General features: G+C 40.2%; 1 protein-coding gene across 1 annotated transcript in view; it reads left to right on the top strand.

Annotated features, from left to right (window-relative positions):
• LOC144696700 (protein bicaudal D homolog 1-like) overlaps window positions 1-19,114 on the top strand; it is a 259,120-nt gene that overhangs the window by 114,848 nt on the left and 125,158 nt on the right. Inside the window, exon 2 of the mRNA XM_078568325.1 lies at window positions 4,959-5,171. Within this exon, the coding sequence (XP_078424451.1) occupies window positions 4,959-5,171 (213 nt within the window). The remainder of the gene's footprint in view (window positions 1-4,958; window positions 5,172-19,114) is intronic.

Below are 19,114 nucleotides of genomic sequence, written 5' to 3'. Positions count from 1 at the left end.
TCCACCAATGGGAACAGTTCTTCCCTATCTATCCTGTCAAGACCCCTCATAATTTTGAATACCTCTTCTCCTCTCAAACTTCTCTTCTCCAAGGAAAACAGCCCTAACTTCTCCAATCTATCTAATGCAACTGAAGTCCCTCATTCCTGGAACCAGTCTTGTCAATCTTTTCAGCATTCATTCCAGTGCCTCCACATCCTTCCTAAAGTGTAGCCCCTAGAACTGGACACAATAGTCCAGTTGAGGCCAACCAGTGTATTATACAGGTTTAAATGTAACCCACTTGTTTTTGTACTCTATGCTTCTATTAATAAAGCCAAGGATGCCATATGATTTACCAGGATAATGCCGGGAATAGGATTAGCTCTTAGGAGAAACTTGAGATACTGGAACTATTTCCACTAGGGCAAAAATGAAGGGAAGATTGAGTAGAGATTTTTAAAATTCTGGAACTTCTTACTGAAGTGACTGGAGAAAACCTATTTCCTTTGGATTGGAGAGTGGGTGAAAAAAAATCAATTTAAAATGATCAGATAGAGTGAGGAGTCAGAATAGGGTTTTTTATGCAGAGGGTTATTGGAATATAGAATATTTTGCATAAACAAGAGTTTGAGGCAGAAATCATTGCATGTTTTAGAGGCAAATTGGAAAAAATCTTTGAAGTGGGGAAGAACAAAGAAGAGAGCAGGGCAGTAAGATTATTTTGGATTGCTCTAACAGAGCAGGCACAGATATGATGATGGTCAAAATGGCCTCCAAAGAACATAAGAAATAGGAGCAGGTGTAGCCTGCTCTGCCATTAAGTAAGATCATGGCTGAACTTTTATATTAACTCCACTTTCCCACTCTATTCCCATTTCTGTTGATTCCAATGGTGTAAAAAAATCTGTTGATCAGTCTTGAATATATTCAATGAATGAACATCCACTGTCCTTTGAGGTAGAGAATTCCAAAGATTCATAACCCATTCAGTGGCAGAATTTCTTCTCAGCTCTGCACTAAATGGTCAACCCCTTATCCTGAGACTATCACCTTTGGTTCTAGAACCTCTAACTGAGACAGGGTCTCAGTATCTACACTGTCAGGCCCTCAAAGAATTTTATATATTTCAATGCATCATCCTCATCCTTCTAGACTGCAGAGAATGTTGGGCCATTCTACTCAATTTCTGTTCATTGTACAGCCCTTTCATCCCAGGAATCAATTTATTTCAGCAACATCTGTTGCACCATCTCTTAAGGCAATCATATCTTTCCTTAGGTAAAGAGACCAAAACTGTACATAGTACTCCAGGTGTTGTCTTACCAAAGCCCTATATAATTGCAGCATGACTTCCTTACTCATACTTTCCAACCCCCTTGCAATAACCGCTAACATTTAGTTTGCCTTCCTAATTCCTTGTACCTACAAGAGCAGGTCAGAGGCTGGGAAAACTGTGAAGAGTAACTCACTTCCTGACTCCCCAACGCCTATTCACGATCTACAAGGCACACGTCAGGAGTGTGATTGAATACTCACCACTTGCCTTGATGAGTAAAACTCCAACAACACTCAAGGAGCTTGACATCATCCAAGAAATAGCAGCTCGCTTGATTGGCACCCCATCCTCTACTTTCAATATCCATTCCCTCCACCACCAATGTACAGTGGCAGCAGTGTGTACCATCTACAAGATGCACCATAGCAACTCACCAACACTCCTTTGACAGCACCTTCCAAACCTGTGACCTCTACCACCTAGAAGGACAAGGGCAGCAGTTGCATGGGAACATCACCACCTGCAAGTTCCCCTCCAAGCCACTCACCATCCTGACTTAGAAATATATCACCGTTGCTTTACTGTCACTGGGTCAAAATCCTGGAATTCCCTCTAAAAATGCACTGTGGATGTACCTACACCACATGGGCTGCAGCAGTTCAAGGAGACAGTTCACCACCACCTTCTCAAGGGTAATTAGGGATGGGCAAGTCAAATGCTGGCCTAGCCAGCGATGCCCACACCCTGTGAAAGAGCAAAACAAAAACCTGCATGGTAACCATATGATTTGTATACAAGGACACCAAATCCCTCTGAATACCAACTTTTACTACTTTTAAAAATATTCCGCATATCCATTCTTCTCCACCACCTTTTTCTCTTCTCCATCACCTTGCCCAACCTCTCAGTCTTTCTATGTCCCTTTGCAGACCCTTTGTCACCCTCAAAGCTTACTTTCCCACCTAGCTTTGTATTGCCAGCAAACCTGGATATATTACACTTGGTCCTGACATCTAAGTCATTGATCCTCCTCCCCCTTCAGGTACCATGCCCTAAGAGGGTAATGGTGACTAATGGACTTCTGTTGTATTGGTCTATGATCATGCTTGGCATAGTATTGTACTGGTTTTCCATTAACTTCTGCAGTATGGCTGACCAGCAAACTCTCCCGCTCTTACTGCCTGCCATCAGGCATGTTGGAAGGATTTACAGGCAGATGATCAACCTGTTTGGACACATTACGCACACACTTCCCATGGCCATCAAGTCCTAGAGTGAGACTTAAACCTAAGAGCTTCTGGTCCAGAAGTAGGGACGCTACCATTACACCACAAGAGCTCCTTAAGCCATTGATAAAGATTGTAAGTAACTGAGACCCAAGCATGAACCCTTGCAGAATTCCACTCAATAAACCCGGCGAACCTGTAAATGACCCATTTATTCCTATCCTCTGTTTTCTGTCTGTTAAGCAACCCTGAATCCATGTGAATATAGATTCTGTCATTGGAAGTTGAAGAGGGCACAAATAGTATTTTGTCTGTTATTTTATCTTATCTATATCATGTAACTTATATTTAGATAACGCTTTAACTGCTACTCTCCAAACTCCTATTCCCAATTACAGCTCCTCTAGACCTATCTTTTCTTTCTTTATTTGTTCCATTATCACTGCCTTTTGCCTTGCACCATCATCCCCTTTGTCATTGAATCTTTCCTGCCTTCCACGCCATCACTGACCTCCCCTATTGTTTTCCCCCCTTCCCCTTTCTCTGCTTCTGTATTTGCTTAAACACGTTCAATCTCTATCTTTTCCAGTTCTGTCCATTCATACTCCCACGTTAATCCATACTCGAGCGCTTTAGGCGCCAGTCAGTTCACATCCACTGAGTATTTCCAGTATTTTCTGTTTAATCTTCTCTAAAGTTTCTTCTTAACCCTCCCCACTGTACCTGTTAATCATGTTGCTCTTTTCTGTAGCATTCCTAATGTACGTGTTTCTTTTTGAGGTTTGATCACCAAGCATTAAAATTATAAACTCTGCCATTAACATTATTTTATATTTTTTGTGGAAGTGCAGTGGAAGAGGCTGCACCAAATAGATTCCAAATGTGCAATATTATTGCAAATGTGAGAGACAGAACATGCATATTCAGAAATTATGATGCCGCAAGTAACGAAGATTCATCTGTGTATAACCACAGTGTAGTGTGTCTTTCTTGGCCCTTGAACAAAACAATTGCCAGTAAATTCTCCCACCATTAATAGTTAATGAGTGTAGTTGGCTGTGTAGGAGGACATCTTCAGCTGGAGCAAAGTGGGTTGTCATTGTACATAGTAATGGGAATGACTGCACTTTGCACAGCACATCATTTTATATAATTATTTGACAGTGCTGATATTTTCTGAGAGCCAATGGTTGAGTTTTTAATGAGATTGGAATCCAGATTCCTTTGATCTAGCACCAGAAGTGCTCCTAAGCTGCAGCATTGCCAGTTCTGTTGCTGTTTCCTCAGACTCAGTGGTTTGCTGGTGATGGTGTTCCACAACTCTAGATAATCCATAATCTGGATATTGAAATAATCAATCTCAAAAAAATCTTTCAAAGTTCAGAATGATCGATAAGAAGCAAGATTGGAGCGGCATTGAACCATTTAAGGTGCTTGACAAAAGAAGCAAAAACAACATAAGCAGCGAGTGGTTAGGTCCTGGAATACTCTGCCTGAGTGTGGTGATGGCAGATTCCATCATGGCTTTCAAAAGGGAATTGGATAATTATCTGAGTAGAAAGAAAATTGTAGGGCTATGGGGAAAAAGGCAAGGGAGCGGGACTAGCTGAGTAACTCTTACAGATAGTTGGCCAAATAGTTTCCTCCTGTACTGTAACCAAACTACAATTCTATATGTGAAAAACAACCCTTTTCCCTCCTAACAGAGCAGTTAGCACTGAGTCATAAATAGCAGGTTCTGGGGGTTTTGATCTCTGCTTTCCAATGATTCAATCCTAGCATCAGTCACCACGTTTAGGATTGGACAGCAGAAAGTGACATATCATGCCATTAAAATTTACTTAGGAATGGACAAACCTCAACTTTTCTGGCACGATTAGTGTGTATACATCAGGTATAAGGAAAACATGATACCGTTCCATGTATTTCAATGGTGAGTGTCTCAGAGGGACACTGTTATTACATAATCTCTGGAGGAGCAGGGCATCTTGGACAGTAACTTCCTGATTTTCACATTTAATTGCACATGTGGTTTTCCAGAGATTATTCTCCTAGTTACACTTAGCAGCTTCACTCATGCTTTTACTGCAAAATCCTGGTCAATACATCTAGCAAATTTCCCCTGTGACTAGGATATGCACAATGATTTTTTTCTTTGTGCTTTTCAACCTGTCAAGAGTGTCCTTAGCATCACTGCTGGGGTAAAGAATTATTTGCAGGGTTCTGTCAGATCAGCAAATCTGAGTTTTATTGCTGTTTTGCAGCTCTCATGTTTTGTACAATGCCGAGCTGTTGCAATGTTTTACTGCCTTGTAATGTAATCATAGCTACATGTCATACTATATATAAAATCGATTTGGATAGCTTTAATTCTACACGTAAAGTTATTTGTTAACCAGTTACAAGTAATGCTCAATGATCTTGTGTGTGCACCATCAAAAAGGCTTAAAGATATTATTGCATTTATATTTCAGGCATTTGGACAGGCATATTCAAACCATCGTAAAGTCGCAGAAGATGGCGAGTCCCGTGAGGAGACTCTTCTGCAGGAGTCTGCATCAAAGGAGGCGTATTACCTCAGTAAGATTCTGGAGCTGCAGACAGAGCTGAAACAAGCCAGGACAGTTGTGGTCAATGTCCAGTCTGAAAATGAACGACTCAGTGCTGTTTCTTTGGACCTCAAAGAGGTAACCATGGTGATTTTGCTGCTCTAGACCAGGAGGCGAGGAATCCCACATTAGCCAGTTATAGGAAAGCAAGATTGATGGGAACACTACAGTAAATAGTCACATTTCTGCAAAGTATAGTTAATGATTTTGTGCAAAATACACTGCAAAAATCAATAGCTTTAGGTTGAGCTGGCAGGTGTCATCACTTGTGCTGTATTCTGATGCATTGTTTTCTGATGTGATAAAATAGGTGCACAACAGTGATCCTTTTTTTATCTTTATGAATGTTCTTTTTTTGTCTACTGAAGGTTTTGGTAAATGCTGAGTCATAGTTTCAGGAGTATCCATAGACTTTCAGTACTTCACTCAGGTGGTTATACTTCACAAAAGGCTTCATAAATGAGTGTAGACAGTCATTCAAAGATGGGGGTGGGGAACATAAATTAGCCTAATCTTATCTTCATCCGATAGTCACACATACACATTTTTTAGCAGAGTTCCTCAGGAGCAGCACTTCCGTTTCCCCATTCTTAAGGGAGCAGAAACCAAATGTAGCATCTGTACCTCCACCAAGACTGAGATCGGAACATTGATTAAACCTGGATCACGTTGTGCATCACAACAGATTATGAATTCCCTGCCAAATGTGGTTACATGAAATCCTTTTTAAATGGGTGAAATTGCAAAGGAAAAATGCCTGGATGAACTATTTGCCATATCCAGAGAGAGAATATTATGAGATCAGGGTCATAAGATAGATTTTAGCTTGTTAAAAATCTGAAAACTCATTGTAAAAAAAACTTGTTCTGCAGCACAAGCTGTGCTTGCGGTGATCTGAACATCCTAAAATGGCCACCAAGGCTGCTCCAGTCAAGTTTCTATGGCAAGTTATTTTAGGATCATTTATAGAAAAAAATTAAATTCAATACCACTAGATAGTTTTGATGGTAAGTTCTTTTACATCAGTTCTGTATGTAGAGGGAGTGGGTTAAATTGCAAAGAAAGTTAAAGAAAAATCCATAAATTGTGTTATTTTCATTCATTATTTAAGGTTTCTTGCTATACAGGAAGAAGGAGAACCATATTAATATCAATGGACTTCATATTTATGTGGCAATAATTTATTTCCTATTATTTGGCAACCCTCAGTTGTCATTACTTTCTGGCCATTTTGATCAAACAATTTGAGAATCTGAGAATGCCCTCTGAGGCTTATCTGACACACATTTTCATTGGTACAGTCAGTCAACTCAAACCCACTCCCCATCCTGAAATTGAGTTAACTAAACTTCAAGGTTTCTTCGGTGCTAGTCCAGTCATGATCAACTCCATTCTCCCTATTCAATGGATACAGTGGCATGAAGATAGCTTGCTCTTCCATATGCGATGATGTTGTGCTATGGGATTACATCCTTTGTATTTTAAAAGGAGAGAAGTTTCAATTGTTCCCTTTTCATTCCTCTTACAGAGGAATGTCCCCTCTGCAGACTAACTGGCGAACTAATCATCTTAAACTGAACAAATGAGGCTATCGCTTGGCTTTGGGGATTTGCATTTGTTAAATAATAAAAATCCTTCCCTTCCGAGAAGTGCGTAGTCTATTCCTGAGCTCACAAAGTCACAGTAAGAAAGATTTGAAGGAGAGAAGATTGAAGATGCTAACTTGTGTCATGTTGTCAGTCATGTGTTGTTTTTTCAGCATGCTAGCACACCATTGCTGTGTCATAGGAATAGGAATACGCTATCCTGCCCCTTGACACGGTTTATCTGTTCAGCAAGATCCTGGCTGATATGTATCTTAACTCTATTCACCCACCTTGGCTCCATATCCCTTATTACCTTTGGCCAGCAAAAAATCTATTGATCTTAGATTTAAAATGATTAATTGAGCTAACATCTATTGTTTTTTATGGGAGAGACTTTCAAACTACTACCACCCTTTTTGTGAAAAAATGTTTCCTGACTTCTCTGCTGAATGGCCTGGCTCTGACTTTTAGGTTATGCCCCCTTGTCTTGGATTCTCCAGCAATGGAATATGTTTCTCTCTATCTGCCCTATCTGTTCCTTTCAAAATCTTGAACATTTTGATGAAAACACCCAATAACCTTCGATATCCCAGGGAATGCACAACTAATTAATTTATGTAATCTCTCTTCATATTTTAACCATTGAAGAGGTAACGCTCTGATGAATCTGCACAGCATTCCTTTCAAGGCCAACACATCATTAAGGTGTTATGACCCAACAGTTGGTAAAGCTGAGTTATTTAAAAATCCCAGAGGGAAACTTTAAACAACTGTCATAACCTATATTTTAAGTGTCTGAGACGCAACTCTAAATTCAGGAATCAGACCACCAGTTCTCAAGGTTATATATTAAACTAAATGAAAATGCAAATGTACTCTACCTCTCTTATATCTCAAAACTAGTACACATCAAATGTTATGACCAATAGAGTTGGTAAAGTGGAGTTATTTAAAAATCCTGGAGGAAAACTTTAAACAACTGTCATAACCTATAATTTTAACTGTTATGTTTGAGATGCAATTCTAAATTCAGGAATCACACCACCAGTTATCAAGGTTTTACATTAAACAAAATGAAACTTTTTTTTAATTTACACAGGTTAAAAGATATATACACATGGCTACAAATTACTACTATTGTAATTTTTAACAAATTTTAAAAGAAAAATATTTTCCAATAATATGATATACATTATGATATGATATGATATACATTATAATATGATATTCATGACCTCCCCCTCTCTATCAAAAAATGAACCATCGTAATTATAAAAGACACCCATCTCTCTATCTCCTATACTTATTACACTATTACATTACCAGATGCATGCATTAACATAACAATATAAATATAGCCCTTGGCATCAACAGAAATCACTCCAGTTCAATGTCTAGGTTTTAAAAATATCCAATTTCCTTTTAAGCTTCAAATTCTTGATAACACATCTGCGAACAGATTTTCTCTTCCAGAAATATGTATAATATGTGGATTAAATGGTTGTAATAATAGACTCCATCTGAAAAGCCTTGCACTTTTGTCTCGAAATTTGTCCAAAAATTTCAAAGGATTATGGCCTATATAAACAATTGTTTCTGATGAATTGTTTGCAACATAAATTTCAAAATGCTGCAATGCTAACATCAAACTCAAAGTCTCTTTTTCGATCATTGAATATCTTCTCTGTTGTACATTCAGCTTCCGTTTTTCAATTCCAGTGTCATCTTCTTGTAATAGTGCAGCCCCAATACCTATATCGCTTGCGTCAACGGCCAACTTGAATTGCTTGGCATAATTGGGTACTGTCAAAACTGGTGTCATAGTTAATACAGTTTTCAAACTATTGAATGACTTCTGACACTTCAGTGTCCATTGAAACTTTTTGTTCTTTTTTAAAATTGGCCATTTGGCTAAAATTTGGTACAAATTTCCAATAAAACCCACTCATGCCCAGAAATCTCAAAACTTCTCGTTTTGTTGTAGGCACTGGGAAATCCATGATAGCGTTGACTTTTGCCTCTCTCGGAGCCATCTTACCACACCTAATGGTACGGTCTAGATATGTAACTTGCGCTTTTGCAAATTCGCTTTTAACCAAGTTCATCACCAAATTAGCTTCTTGTAGTCGAGTAAATAATTCTTCCAGATGCTGTAAATGCCCCTCACATGTCTGACTGAAAACGATTAGATCATCAATATAAACCACACAATTGCTTAGACCTGCAATTACTTTGTTTATTAGTCTTTGAAATGTCGCAGGTGCATTCTTCATATCAAATGACATGACTTTAAACTGATATAGTCCACTTGGCATTACAACTTTGCTTTCTCCGCGAATGGTACCTGCCAATATCCTTTTAGCAAGTCAATCTTTGTGATAAATTTCGATTGCCCCACTTTCCCAATGCAATCTTCCAGCCGTGGTATGGGATATGAAACCGCTTTTGTCACCTCGTTTACCTTTCGATAGCCCACACACAGTCTTTGTGTTCCATCTAGTTTCGGTACCAATAGAATAGGCAAACTCCTGTTACTGCAACTAGACTCAATGATATCATTTTGAAGCATTAAATCAATTTCTTTTTGTACTTGTGATAACTTTAATCTATAAGGTTGTCGCCTAATTGAAGATGACAATTTTATACATGCCTCATGTAAAGCTAATTGTGTCTTTCCCAACTTATTTCCACAAATAGGTCTGTGTGACAGCAATAGCTTTTCCAAATCACTTTGACACTTGTTTGGAAGGTAACTCAATATTTCATTAAATTTTCAAGCGCCCCCTCATTATCCAATTTGATTAGAGGAAGATCAATTTCAGGATCCTGCACTTCTACCTCTTTCTCATCATTCACCACCACTAATACCTCTTTTTGTTCCTCTTCTCTGTCAAAGTACTTTTTAAACATGTATACATGACACACCCTCTGCTTCTTTCTTCTATCTGGAGTATTTATTAAGTAATTTACTTCACTCAACTTCTTTTCAATCCTGTAAGGTCCACTAAATCTTGCATTTAATGAATCACCTCATACTGGTAACAACACTTGTACTTTCTGTCCAGAAACAAAACTGCAACTTTTAGCTTTCTTATCTGCTTTCTTATCTGCTGTGATATCTTTAAATGTTCCCTAGCCAACTCACATGCTCTGTTCAATCTTTCCCTGAAAGTTGATATGTAATCCAGGAGAGCAGTTTCTGAATTTTGACCCACCAATTTTTCATGACTCAATTTCAGTTGTCTCCTTACCTCATGACCATAAACTAGTTCAAAAGGGCTAAAACCAGTCGATGCAATAGGAGCGTCTCTAATAGGAAATAACAAAAATGGAATTCCTCCATCCCAATCCTGTGCATAACCCTGACAGTGTGCTGTTATCATAGTTTTTAAAGTTTGATGTCATCTTTCCAAAGCTCCTTATGGCCCCAGATGATAAGCTGTTGACTTAAACTGTTTTATCCCCAAACTATTCATTACTTCCTTAAACAGCTGTGACATGAAATTTGACCCCTGATCTGATTGTATTTCCTCAGGTAAAACATGGCCAGGATATTTAGGTCGGCAAGTGGGGGGGCAGGGCCCACTCGCTGACCAGGGATGACATCGGGCGGAATTCCCGACATCACCCCGTGTCATTTCAATTTTCAGGTCAGCGGGGGCGCCAGCTGAATCAGCAGTGCGCCCGCCGACCTGTCAGTGGTCTATTGAGGCCATTTAAAAAGTAATTAAGCTCATTAATGGACCTGTCCATCCAGCCTTAAAGTTGGCGAGCAGGTCAGGAACCCTGGCAGGCTTCAAAAAAAGCATGAAACCCCATCCATGGGTGGGCTAAGGTTTCATGAGCGTTTTTAAAAATGTAATAAATGTTTGATTAAAAGTGATGGACATGTCCCAACTCCTGTGACAGCGTCACATGTGGGGACATGTCAGGGAAGTTTTATTCTTGCCCTTTCACCATTTTAAAACTTGGCGCCAATCTCCCTGAGCCAACACTTAGCCTCAGGGAGATGAATGCGCTCATTTACGTGCATGGGCGAAAGAGCGCACTCTTGGCTGAGGGAATCTCCCCCCCCACCGCCCACATAGGGAGTGCATAGCGCTCCCTGGCGGACGTCATGCTGGGCAGGCCTTAATTGGCCCGCACATGTAAAATGGCGGCGCACCCGCTCCTGCACTCACCCCACCCCCCCCTCCCCACCCCAGATGGAGGGGAAGTTCCTTCCCATGTCTTGTGAAAAAGATGTTATATTAACTCCTTCACCATTCTTAATTGTAATATTCCTTAAAGGTATCGCTTCAGGAAACGTGGTAGACATATCCATTAATGTCAATAAATACTGATGTCCACTTTGTCTTAGGGAGGGGTCCTACACAATTAATCATGACCCTGGTAAAAAGTTTGTCAAATGCTGGTATTGGGATTAAAGGCACCGGCTTAATTTCTGCTTGTGGTTTCCCTATTATTTGACATGTATAACAGGTTCTACAGAATTTGACTTCATCCCGATGCAATCCTGGCGAAAAAAAAAAGCCTCTGTATCTTTTCCTGTGTTTTCCTAATTCCTAAATTTCCCCCAATTGGAATTTCATGAGCATTTCTCAGAATTGTATTTCTATCCCCAAATGGGATAACAATCTGATGTGCCTCCCTCCAGCTTTCATTTGCTGAGACATGATCTGACCGCCACTTTCTCATCAAAATACCTTCCCGAAGATAATAACATACTGGAATACATTTTACTTCAGTTTCTGAATAAGCTTTCTGATAGCACTGTTTTAATTGCTGATCATTTTTCTGTAATTCCACTAATCTCTTTGAGTTAAACTTTTCAGCTGAATTGTCCTGTATTCCTTCATCTTGAACAACGTTATCAAATACAGTGCCAGCCAATTGGATTTTGACACCTTCTTCTTGCCTTTGAACTGCCTACACATGTTTATTTTATTCTTCCCTATGGGTTTTTGAACTTGTTATAACACAATCAGGAAACAATCCAGGGCGTTCCTTCTGAAGCACTTCTGTTGAAAACACTTCTACAGGGTGCTCGACTACCATAGGCATCACCCACATTTGTGATCCAGCTATATCATTACCCAGAATAAATTGAACCCCTGCAATGGGCAATTTTTCCACCACTCCAACGATAACTTCACCAATCTTCCATTTGCTCTTTAAATTTACCTTCCACAATGGAATAGATTTAGCATCTCCATGAACCCCACTTATTATTACCATCTCCTGCAACACTCCCTTTGGACAACAAATATCACTATCCCACATATTAAGGATTGACTACCCCCTGCATCTCTTAAAATTTTAACATCCGTACCTACTCCACCCTGTACACATCGAAAGACTTTCCCTTCACATACAAAATCTTTAAATATTGCTGCAACCTGCTCCTCCGAATTTTCTTGAGTAAACTGTGAACACATTCCCACTTCCTACCTTTTACTGATTCTCCCTGTTTCAACTGTACACATACCACTTATTTCTCCTGTGCCTGAACCTCATAAACCCACAGTACTTTTACTTCCAGAGCTTTTCTGCACCCCAGTGCAGAAACAATTCCAACAGATTTTTCCTCCAGTTTCCAGCACAGTGACTTTGTGTGCCCCGCTTTATTACAATGAAAACACCTCAATTTTCGAATGTTACTTCTACCTTCAGCACCTTCCTTTTTATTCTGAGAAAAAACTTCCTGGGAACTTCCAGCTATTCCTTCTCTTCCCTGACTACCTGCCTTCCCTTCACTGTCCCACTTTTTATCCTTTTCCAATTTGAAAGGGTGATGAAAAAAACGTTTAGCTCTATGAACTAACTCATAATCATCAGCTATTTCTGCTGCTTGTTTTACAGAATCAACCCTCTGTTCCTCTGCATGAGTTCTCACTACTGAAGGGGCTGAATCTTTAAATTCTTCCAAAATAATTACTTCCCTGAGAGCTGCATCAGTTGTTTCTATTTTTAATGCCCGTATCCACCGGTCAAAATTACTTTGCTTTACTCTTTCAAACTCAATACAATTTGCCCACACTGTTTTCTCATATTCCTAAATTTCTGCCTGTATGCTTTAGGAACCAACTTATATGCACTCAAAATAGCCTTTTTCACCACATCATAATTCACCGACATTTCTTCTGATAACGAAGCATATACCTCAAGCGCCCTACCTAACAACTTTGACTGTAATAATAATGTCCAGTTTTCCTGTGGCCATTTCATCTGTTTAGCTAGCTTCTCAAATGAAATAAAGAATGCTTCAATATCTTTTTCCTCAAACATTCGAAGAGCTTTTACAAACTTAAACATCTCCCCACTGGGTTCTACTCTAGAGATAAACCCTTCCTCAGCTACTGGCATCTCTTTTTGTTAACTGCCAACATTTTCAAATGGAATTCTCTCTCTCTCTCTCTTTTCTCCCTTTTAAAAGCCATTTCTCTGTCCTTTGCTTCTAATTCAAGATTTTTCATTTGCAACTGAAGTCTCGCTACCTCCAGCTGTGACTCACTAGTGTCAGGTTTCACTTCCAACCTGTGCTGTGATGCTGTGCTATACTTTTAATTCTATTTGATTTCCTAGCAGCCTCAGGTAACCCTAATTTTAACTTAACTGCCAACTCTGTTAACTTACTTTTCATTATTTTCACAAACCAAAATAGAGTTATATCTTCTACTCCCAGACAAGTCTTAGCAATTGCCAAAGCCATCCTGCAGTCTCACAACTTCTAAAATACTTTACCAACTCCTGAATTCAAAGTGCCCCTCGTACTCGTAACCTTAAGACTCACCAATTCCAAACAAATCAAGAAATTAGAAATATAATTTATCGCGGCACAGCTTCCAATTGTTATGACCCAGCAGTTGAGTTATTTAAATATCCCACAGGGAATCATTAAACTGTCATAACCTATATTTTAAGTGGTATGTTTGAGATGCAACTCTAAATTCAGGAATCAGACCACTAGTTCTCGAGAGGTTTTATATTAAACTAAATGAAACATTTTATTAATTTACACAAGTTAATTTTTTTTAATTTGTTCATGGATGTGGGCATCTCTGACTAGGCCAGAATTTATTGTCCTTCTTTAATTGCCCTTGTTCAGGGGTCATTTAAGAGTCAACCACATTGGAGTCACATTTCGGCTAGGCCAGACCAGGTAAGGACAGCAGATTCCTCCCCTAAAGGACATTAGTGAACCAAATGGGTTTTAACAACAATTGGCAATGGTTTTGTGGTCTTCATCAGACTTTAAATTCCAGATTTTTTATTGAATTCAAATTTAACCATCTGCCGTGATGGGATTTGAGCCCGGGTTCCCGGAGCATTACCCTAGGTCTCTGGAATACTAGTCCAGTGAAAATACCACTATGCCATCACCTCCCCACATGGCTACACATTACTACTATCATGACTTTTAACAAGTTCCCAAACTAATCTCCATTAAGGCAACAGCAACCCATAGACTTAACCAAACATCAGGCAAAGCATTTTCACCTTACGAATTCAAAATGAGGTTCTTTTCACTTTGGTTCCTTTGGAAACTTACAGCTGCCTTTTGATCTCACATTGCCTCTGCTCTGCATCATGAAAACTGCTGAAGTTATATCTACCATCCCCATTGAATGTAAATTCTCATTGTATTACCAGCCTCTTTGAACTCCACCTTTTAACAATAAAACCCCTTTCATAGTACCAATTTTATTAATAATATAAACATATTGCTTGGTCTCTGCTAGATAGGTGTCAGTTTTCACCCCACTTCTTGAATGTCCTATTCAAAAAACGGAAATGCATGCTCTCTCTCTTACATCTCAAAACTAGTACACATCAAAGCACCCAGACTAGCTGGCTTTAATCCAATTAAGACACACCCACAGACTAAACCTCTATTTTAAAAGAAAAATATTTTCCAATAATATATACATTAATAGTTTCATGACATAAGATGCTATGCCCAGAACTGCACACACTACTCCAGACGTAGGGTGAAATTTTCTGTGCCTGCTGGCTCGGGCGTGCTCGGCGGCGTGAGTGGACAATATGGCGAGAAGGCGAAAGATCGGTTTCACAGTGATATGAAATCAATTTGCGATCAGCTGCTAATGGCGGGCCGCGTTTCCTGCCATCGGACGTCGGTAACCTCATTGTAATACATCTGTGTATCAATATAAGGCTAGCCTGCCGGACTCATCTACCCACGCTGGGTCGTCCGCCACACCCACGTGTTTCACGACTACACATAAGTGACGTGCACCTGGCGAGCTGCAATTCGCTCGGGACTTCAAGGTTTGTTTGCCTATCTTGCTTCGGACAGCACTCGCAGCCATCAGCGCCAGGCTCCGCAGGCAGCTCCACATCACTTTTAGGAGGCTCATGGGCAGGTTTCTACCTTACCAGACCAGCTATAAGGCAGGGTGACTTTGTACAGTTGCAGGGCTAGAGCTTGCTTGGAGAAAGGGGAGAAGCAGCCTCAGGTAAGGGAAGAGGCTGCAGGGTGAGGGCTGTACTGGAGAAGGGGGGTATCCCAGGGTGTGTGTGGGGACACATGTTGATCTGTGCAAGTGGCGTCAAGATGGTGAGGGCTGTGGAGGCAGTCTGCAGAGGAGATGAGGCCAGATGGAGATGTGAGCGTGTGTGAAAGAGCGATTGGTGATGTCCCTTGAGCTGGCAGCGAGTGAGATGCCAGGGAATGTGTGATGGGCTTGAGTGAGAGTTTAGAGTGATGAGATGGTTGCCTTACCCTGGCGGAATGGATGAGATCATTTATCCTCTGTCTGCTTTGGATGGCCAACCTCTTCTGTGCAGCATTGGCACTGATCATTGCTACCAAGCCGGAGTGGTAATGTTGCTGCCCCCACTGCGGCCTGAGTGGGGTAGAGGACATTACGGTGGGCCTCCATAGCATCCAAACAGTGCTCCAGGGATGTGTCACTAAACCTGGGGGCTGCAGTCTTCTTGCCTTTCGGGGCCATATCTTAGTTGCAGCGGTCCTGGGCTGGTAGCACTGAGAGGTGTGATCATGGCTGTACTTTAAAGATGGCGCCCGGCGTGATGAAGCGGAGAGGTGATGGCGTGGTGTGCGAATCGGACCCCGCCCACCATCAAAACTGCATGTTTCCTGGGAATGCATAATTAATGCGGTGGGGTTTGTGATGATATTGCATGGAGAAGTAACCATTGTGGCTGCACTCCCCCTACAACTGCACTTAGTGCAAATCTGGGATAATTCCACCCGTAGTCTTTGTACAGCTGTAGCAAACCTTCCTCCCTTTATATTCTAGCCTGCTAGGTATAAACGATAACATTTCATTAGCCTTTTAGATTATATTTCGTACTTGACCACTACATTTCCATGATCGGTGTACATGGATCCTGAAATCTCTTTGGACCTCCACTGTTCCAAGCTTTTCACCATTTAAGAAATATTTGTATTTATCCTATTTTGGTCAAAATGGATGTCTTCATACTTGCTTGTGTTGAAATCCATCTGCCTCAGTTTTGCTGACTATTTAATCTATCAACATCTCTTTGTAATTTTAGGCTCCCATCTACACTACTCACTCTGACACCAGCCTTGGTGTCATCAATTAACTTGGATAAATGTTTCTCAATTGCATTATCTAATCATCACTAAGTCATTAATGAATATAGTGAATGATAGAGGCCCCAGTACAGATACTTGAGAGACAAACTAATCATTTTCTTCCAATTTGAGTGCATACTCATTATCCCTACTCTGTCTTCTATCACCTAACCAATCCCCTAACCAGGTCAATAATTTACCTTTAATTCATGAGCTTTAAGTTAAGGTAACATGGAATCTTATCAAAGGCCTTGTGGAAGTCCATATAAACCACATCCATATATAATCACAGTCTACTACTTCAGTTACTTCCTTAAAAAAATTAAATTAAATTCATTAGACATGATCTATCCTTTATAAATCAATCTCTCTAATCAGCTCAAATTTCTCCAAGTGCTCAGTCACCTCTGTCCTTAATTATAAATTCCAACAACAATGGATGCTAGACTGATGAGTCTATATTTTCCTGGCTTCTCTCTTTTATCTTTCTAAACAATGGTTATGTTTGCAATTTTCTCAACCTAAAGAGTCAGTTCCTGAATTAAGAGAGCTCAGAAGTTCATGTTCAAAGCATCTATAATTTCCTCATGTACTTGCTTTAAAACCCTGGGTAGATACCATCAGGTCCATAGGATTTGTCTAGTTTTGGTGCCATTATTTTTCTAATACTGTTTTCTTGCTTACGTCAACTTTAGTGAGTTCCAACCCTTGAATCATTTAGTTTTCCTGGAACGTCTGTTCCATTGACCTCCTGATAACCAGATCTATGACAGGCGGTGAAAGGGAGGCAGCGCCATGTAGCAGTTCACTGAACACGAGGCAGAAGTTTATAACAACTGTGCCATGTAATTGATGTGCTGCCACCTTCATGATGGAAAACTTTGTTCTTGTTTCTTTGCAAAAACACACAACGAAACATCTTATAGTGTCACTTGCAAGTCATATAGTAATGGTTAAAGGTTCTTTTTCTTGCTCCCGAAATTAGACAAATATGTTTGACAAACACATTTTGGAAAGATAGTTTCCCTTTAAAATAAAGGGGCAGCTGAGATAGTTTACATTGTTGAAAGCTGGGAGTTCTGCCAATGATTGAAAAAGCCTGTAGTAGATATTTACCTAGTGACTGCTTATTTTGGAATCTGATTCTCCTCGGCACTGTCTTGTTGAGTATCACAACATTTCCATTCCATGTCTCCCACTGTTTGATTCTAGCTGTGACTGTAGAATTGGCTAATTGAATTGGGCAGCAGTCACTGGCTGTGAGAAATTATGAGAATTCCTGAGCACTCTTCTGGAAGAACAGACGAGCCTTTACACCAGTGCATCAAATAAATCTAACCTTCTTAGGCATTCCCTCGGGATGAGGATGACTTGCTTCCACTCTAGTTTGATGGTTCTGATAAGGTCTGGCTGATAAGGCCAATGTGCCATCTGCAGACTGCCACATGTGGGACAGGTGGTGCTTGAAGGGTTGGGCAGATGAGACGTTTGAAGGTTTGTACCCTCTCTCCATTGTCTCACTGCCTCTGCACATTCCGGGTGAAGTCTCTTGATGTTTCTTGCTTAGGGCTGCAATGGTGATGTTGGCTCCTGAGCCGCAATGGTGATGCGGCACTCAGATCTGTCACTGTTGGGGTTGTCCATGAGGGCCCTGACATTCCATGTACCAAACTTAATTTTGCCCAGTGGAAGATGCAACATTGGTTGGTCATTGCATGGGACTACCACATGATCTCAGCAGAGCGGGGCCCTGGTCCAATGGTAGCAGAGTTCCAAGACGATTGAAGACCAGGCTCTGCTGTGAGACATTAGCACGATCTGTGCATGATCATCTGCAAGTGCATAAAGTGATCTATGGTCAGGAACAGACTGAAGCTGAAAAAACTTCACAGCACTAACACCCCTCATGTTGTAGAACACTAAATTCACAAAAAATAATTTAGATTCCAATGGATAAAATGAAGTGAACATTTTCTATCGTATATGCACTCATTTGGCAACTAAGACCTCGTATTTCCACTGAACTGTTGGTTCATTCACAGAATGCGTCCCAGTCAGCAGTCAGCAACAGGTCAAACCCAGGTCACACAATCATGATCTTCTTTAACTGGGTGAAACCAGTATTAACAGTGGAATATTAGGAGTGTATCAGTGCTGCCACATGCTGATGGAATGTGGTGCTGTGCTAACCATGTCATAATAATCAATGCATGTTATAACACAATGGCCTGTATTTTGTGGTAGAAACAATATTGAGGTAATTAGCACTCATCTCTCATTAAGGAAATCAAATAGAAACTTAAGGCATCTGCACATGTGCAGTTAAACATAAATATCAGAAGTTGTTGCCTGAGCTGCCATGCTGTTTGAGAAGCTGCACTGTTAACAGTATCTCACTGAGACACTCGGTGTGGAAACATATGGAAGGGCATGAAGTTGTGATACTTAACCACAAGATACCCACTAAACACACCAGAAAATGTTGGGTCTTGTCTATTCAATTGTGTGAATTTTTAATGAAGCGACATATCTTCCAAAAAAAACCCTCTGGTGCTAAAAATTAACTCTTACAGTTTGATGTCTCATTCCTTCAGATTTTAATTATTGTTGGGGCCTATTTTTTCAACTTTCTGTCTCTTTTATCTCTCTATTAATCTCATTTTACTTTACCTCTCTACTTTGCTTTAATTAGAGTTAACTACACTCCCTGGTTTAGATGTTGTGTGCCTGAATAAAGATTCCTCAATCTGATTGGTTAAAGAGAAGCACTGTTGCTTGCCCCGTTCACACAGGTCCCAGATTTCCAGAGAGAGTTGTTCTAATAACCACAAGTTTCAGTGCAAAAG

Source organism: Cetorhinus maximus, chromosome 22, assembly GCF_964194155.1.
Source record: "Cetorhinus maximus chromosome 22, sCetMax3.hap1.1, whole genome shotgun sequence".
Classification (NCBI taxonomy): domain Eukaryota; kingdom Metazoa; phylum Chordata; class Chondrichthyes; order Lamniformes; family Cetorhinidae; genus Cetorhinus; species Cetorhinus maximus.
The sequence above is the reverse complement of the archived record's forward strand: the minus strand, read 5'-3'. Positions and strand labels throughout refer to the sequence as shown.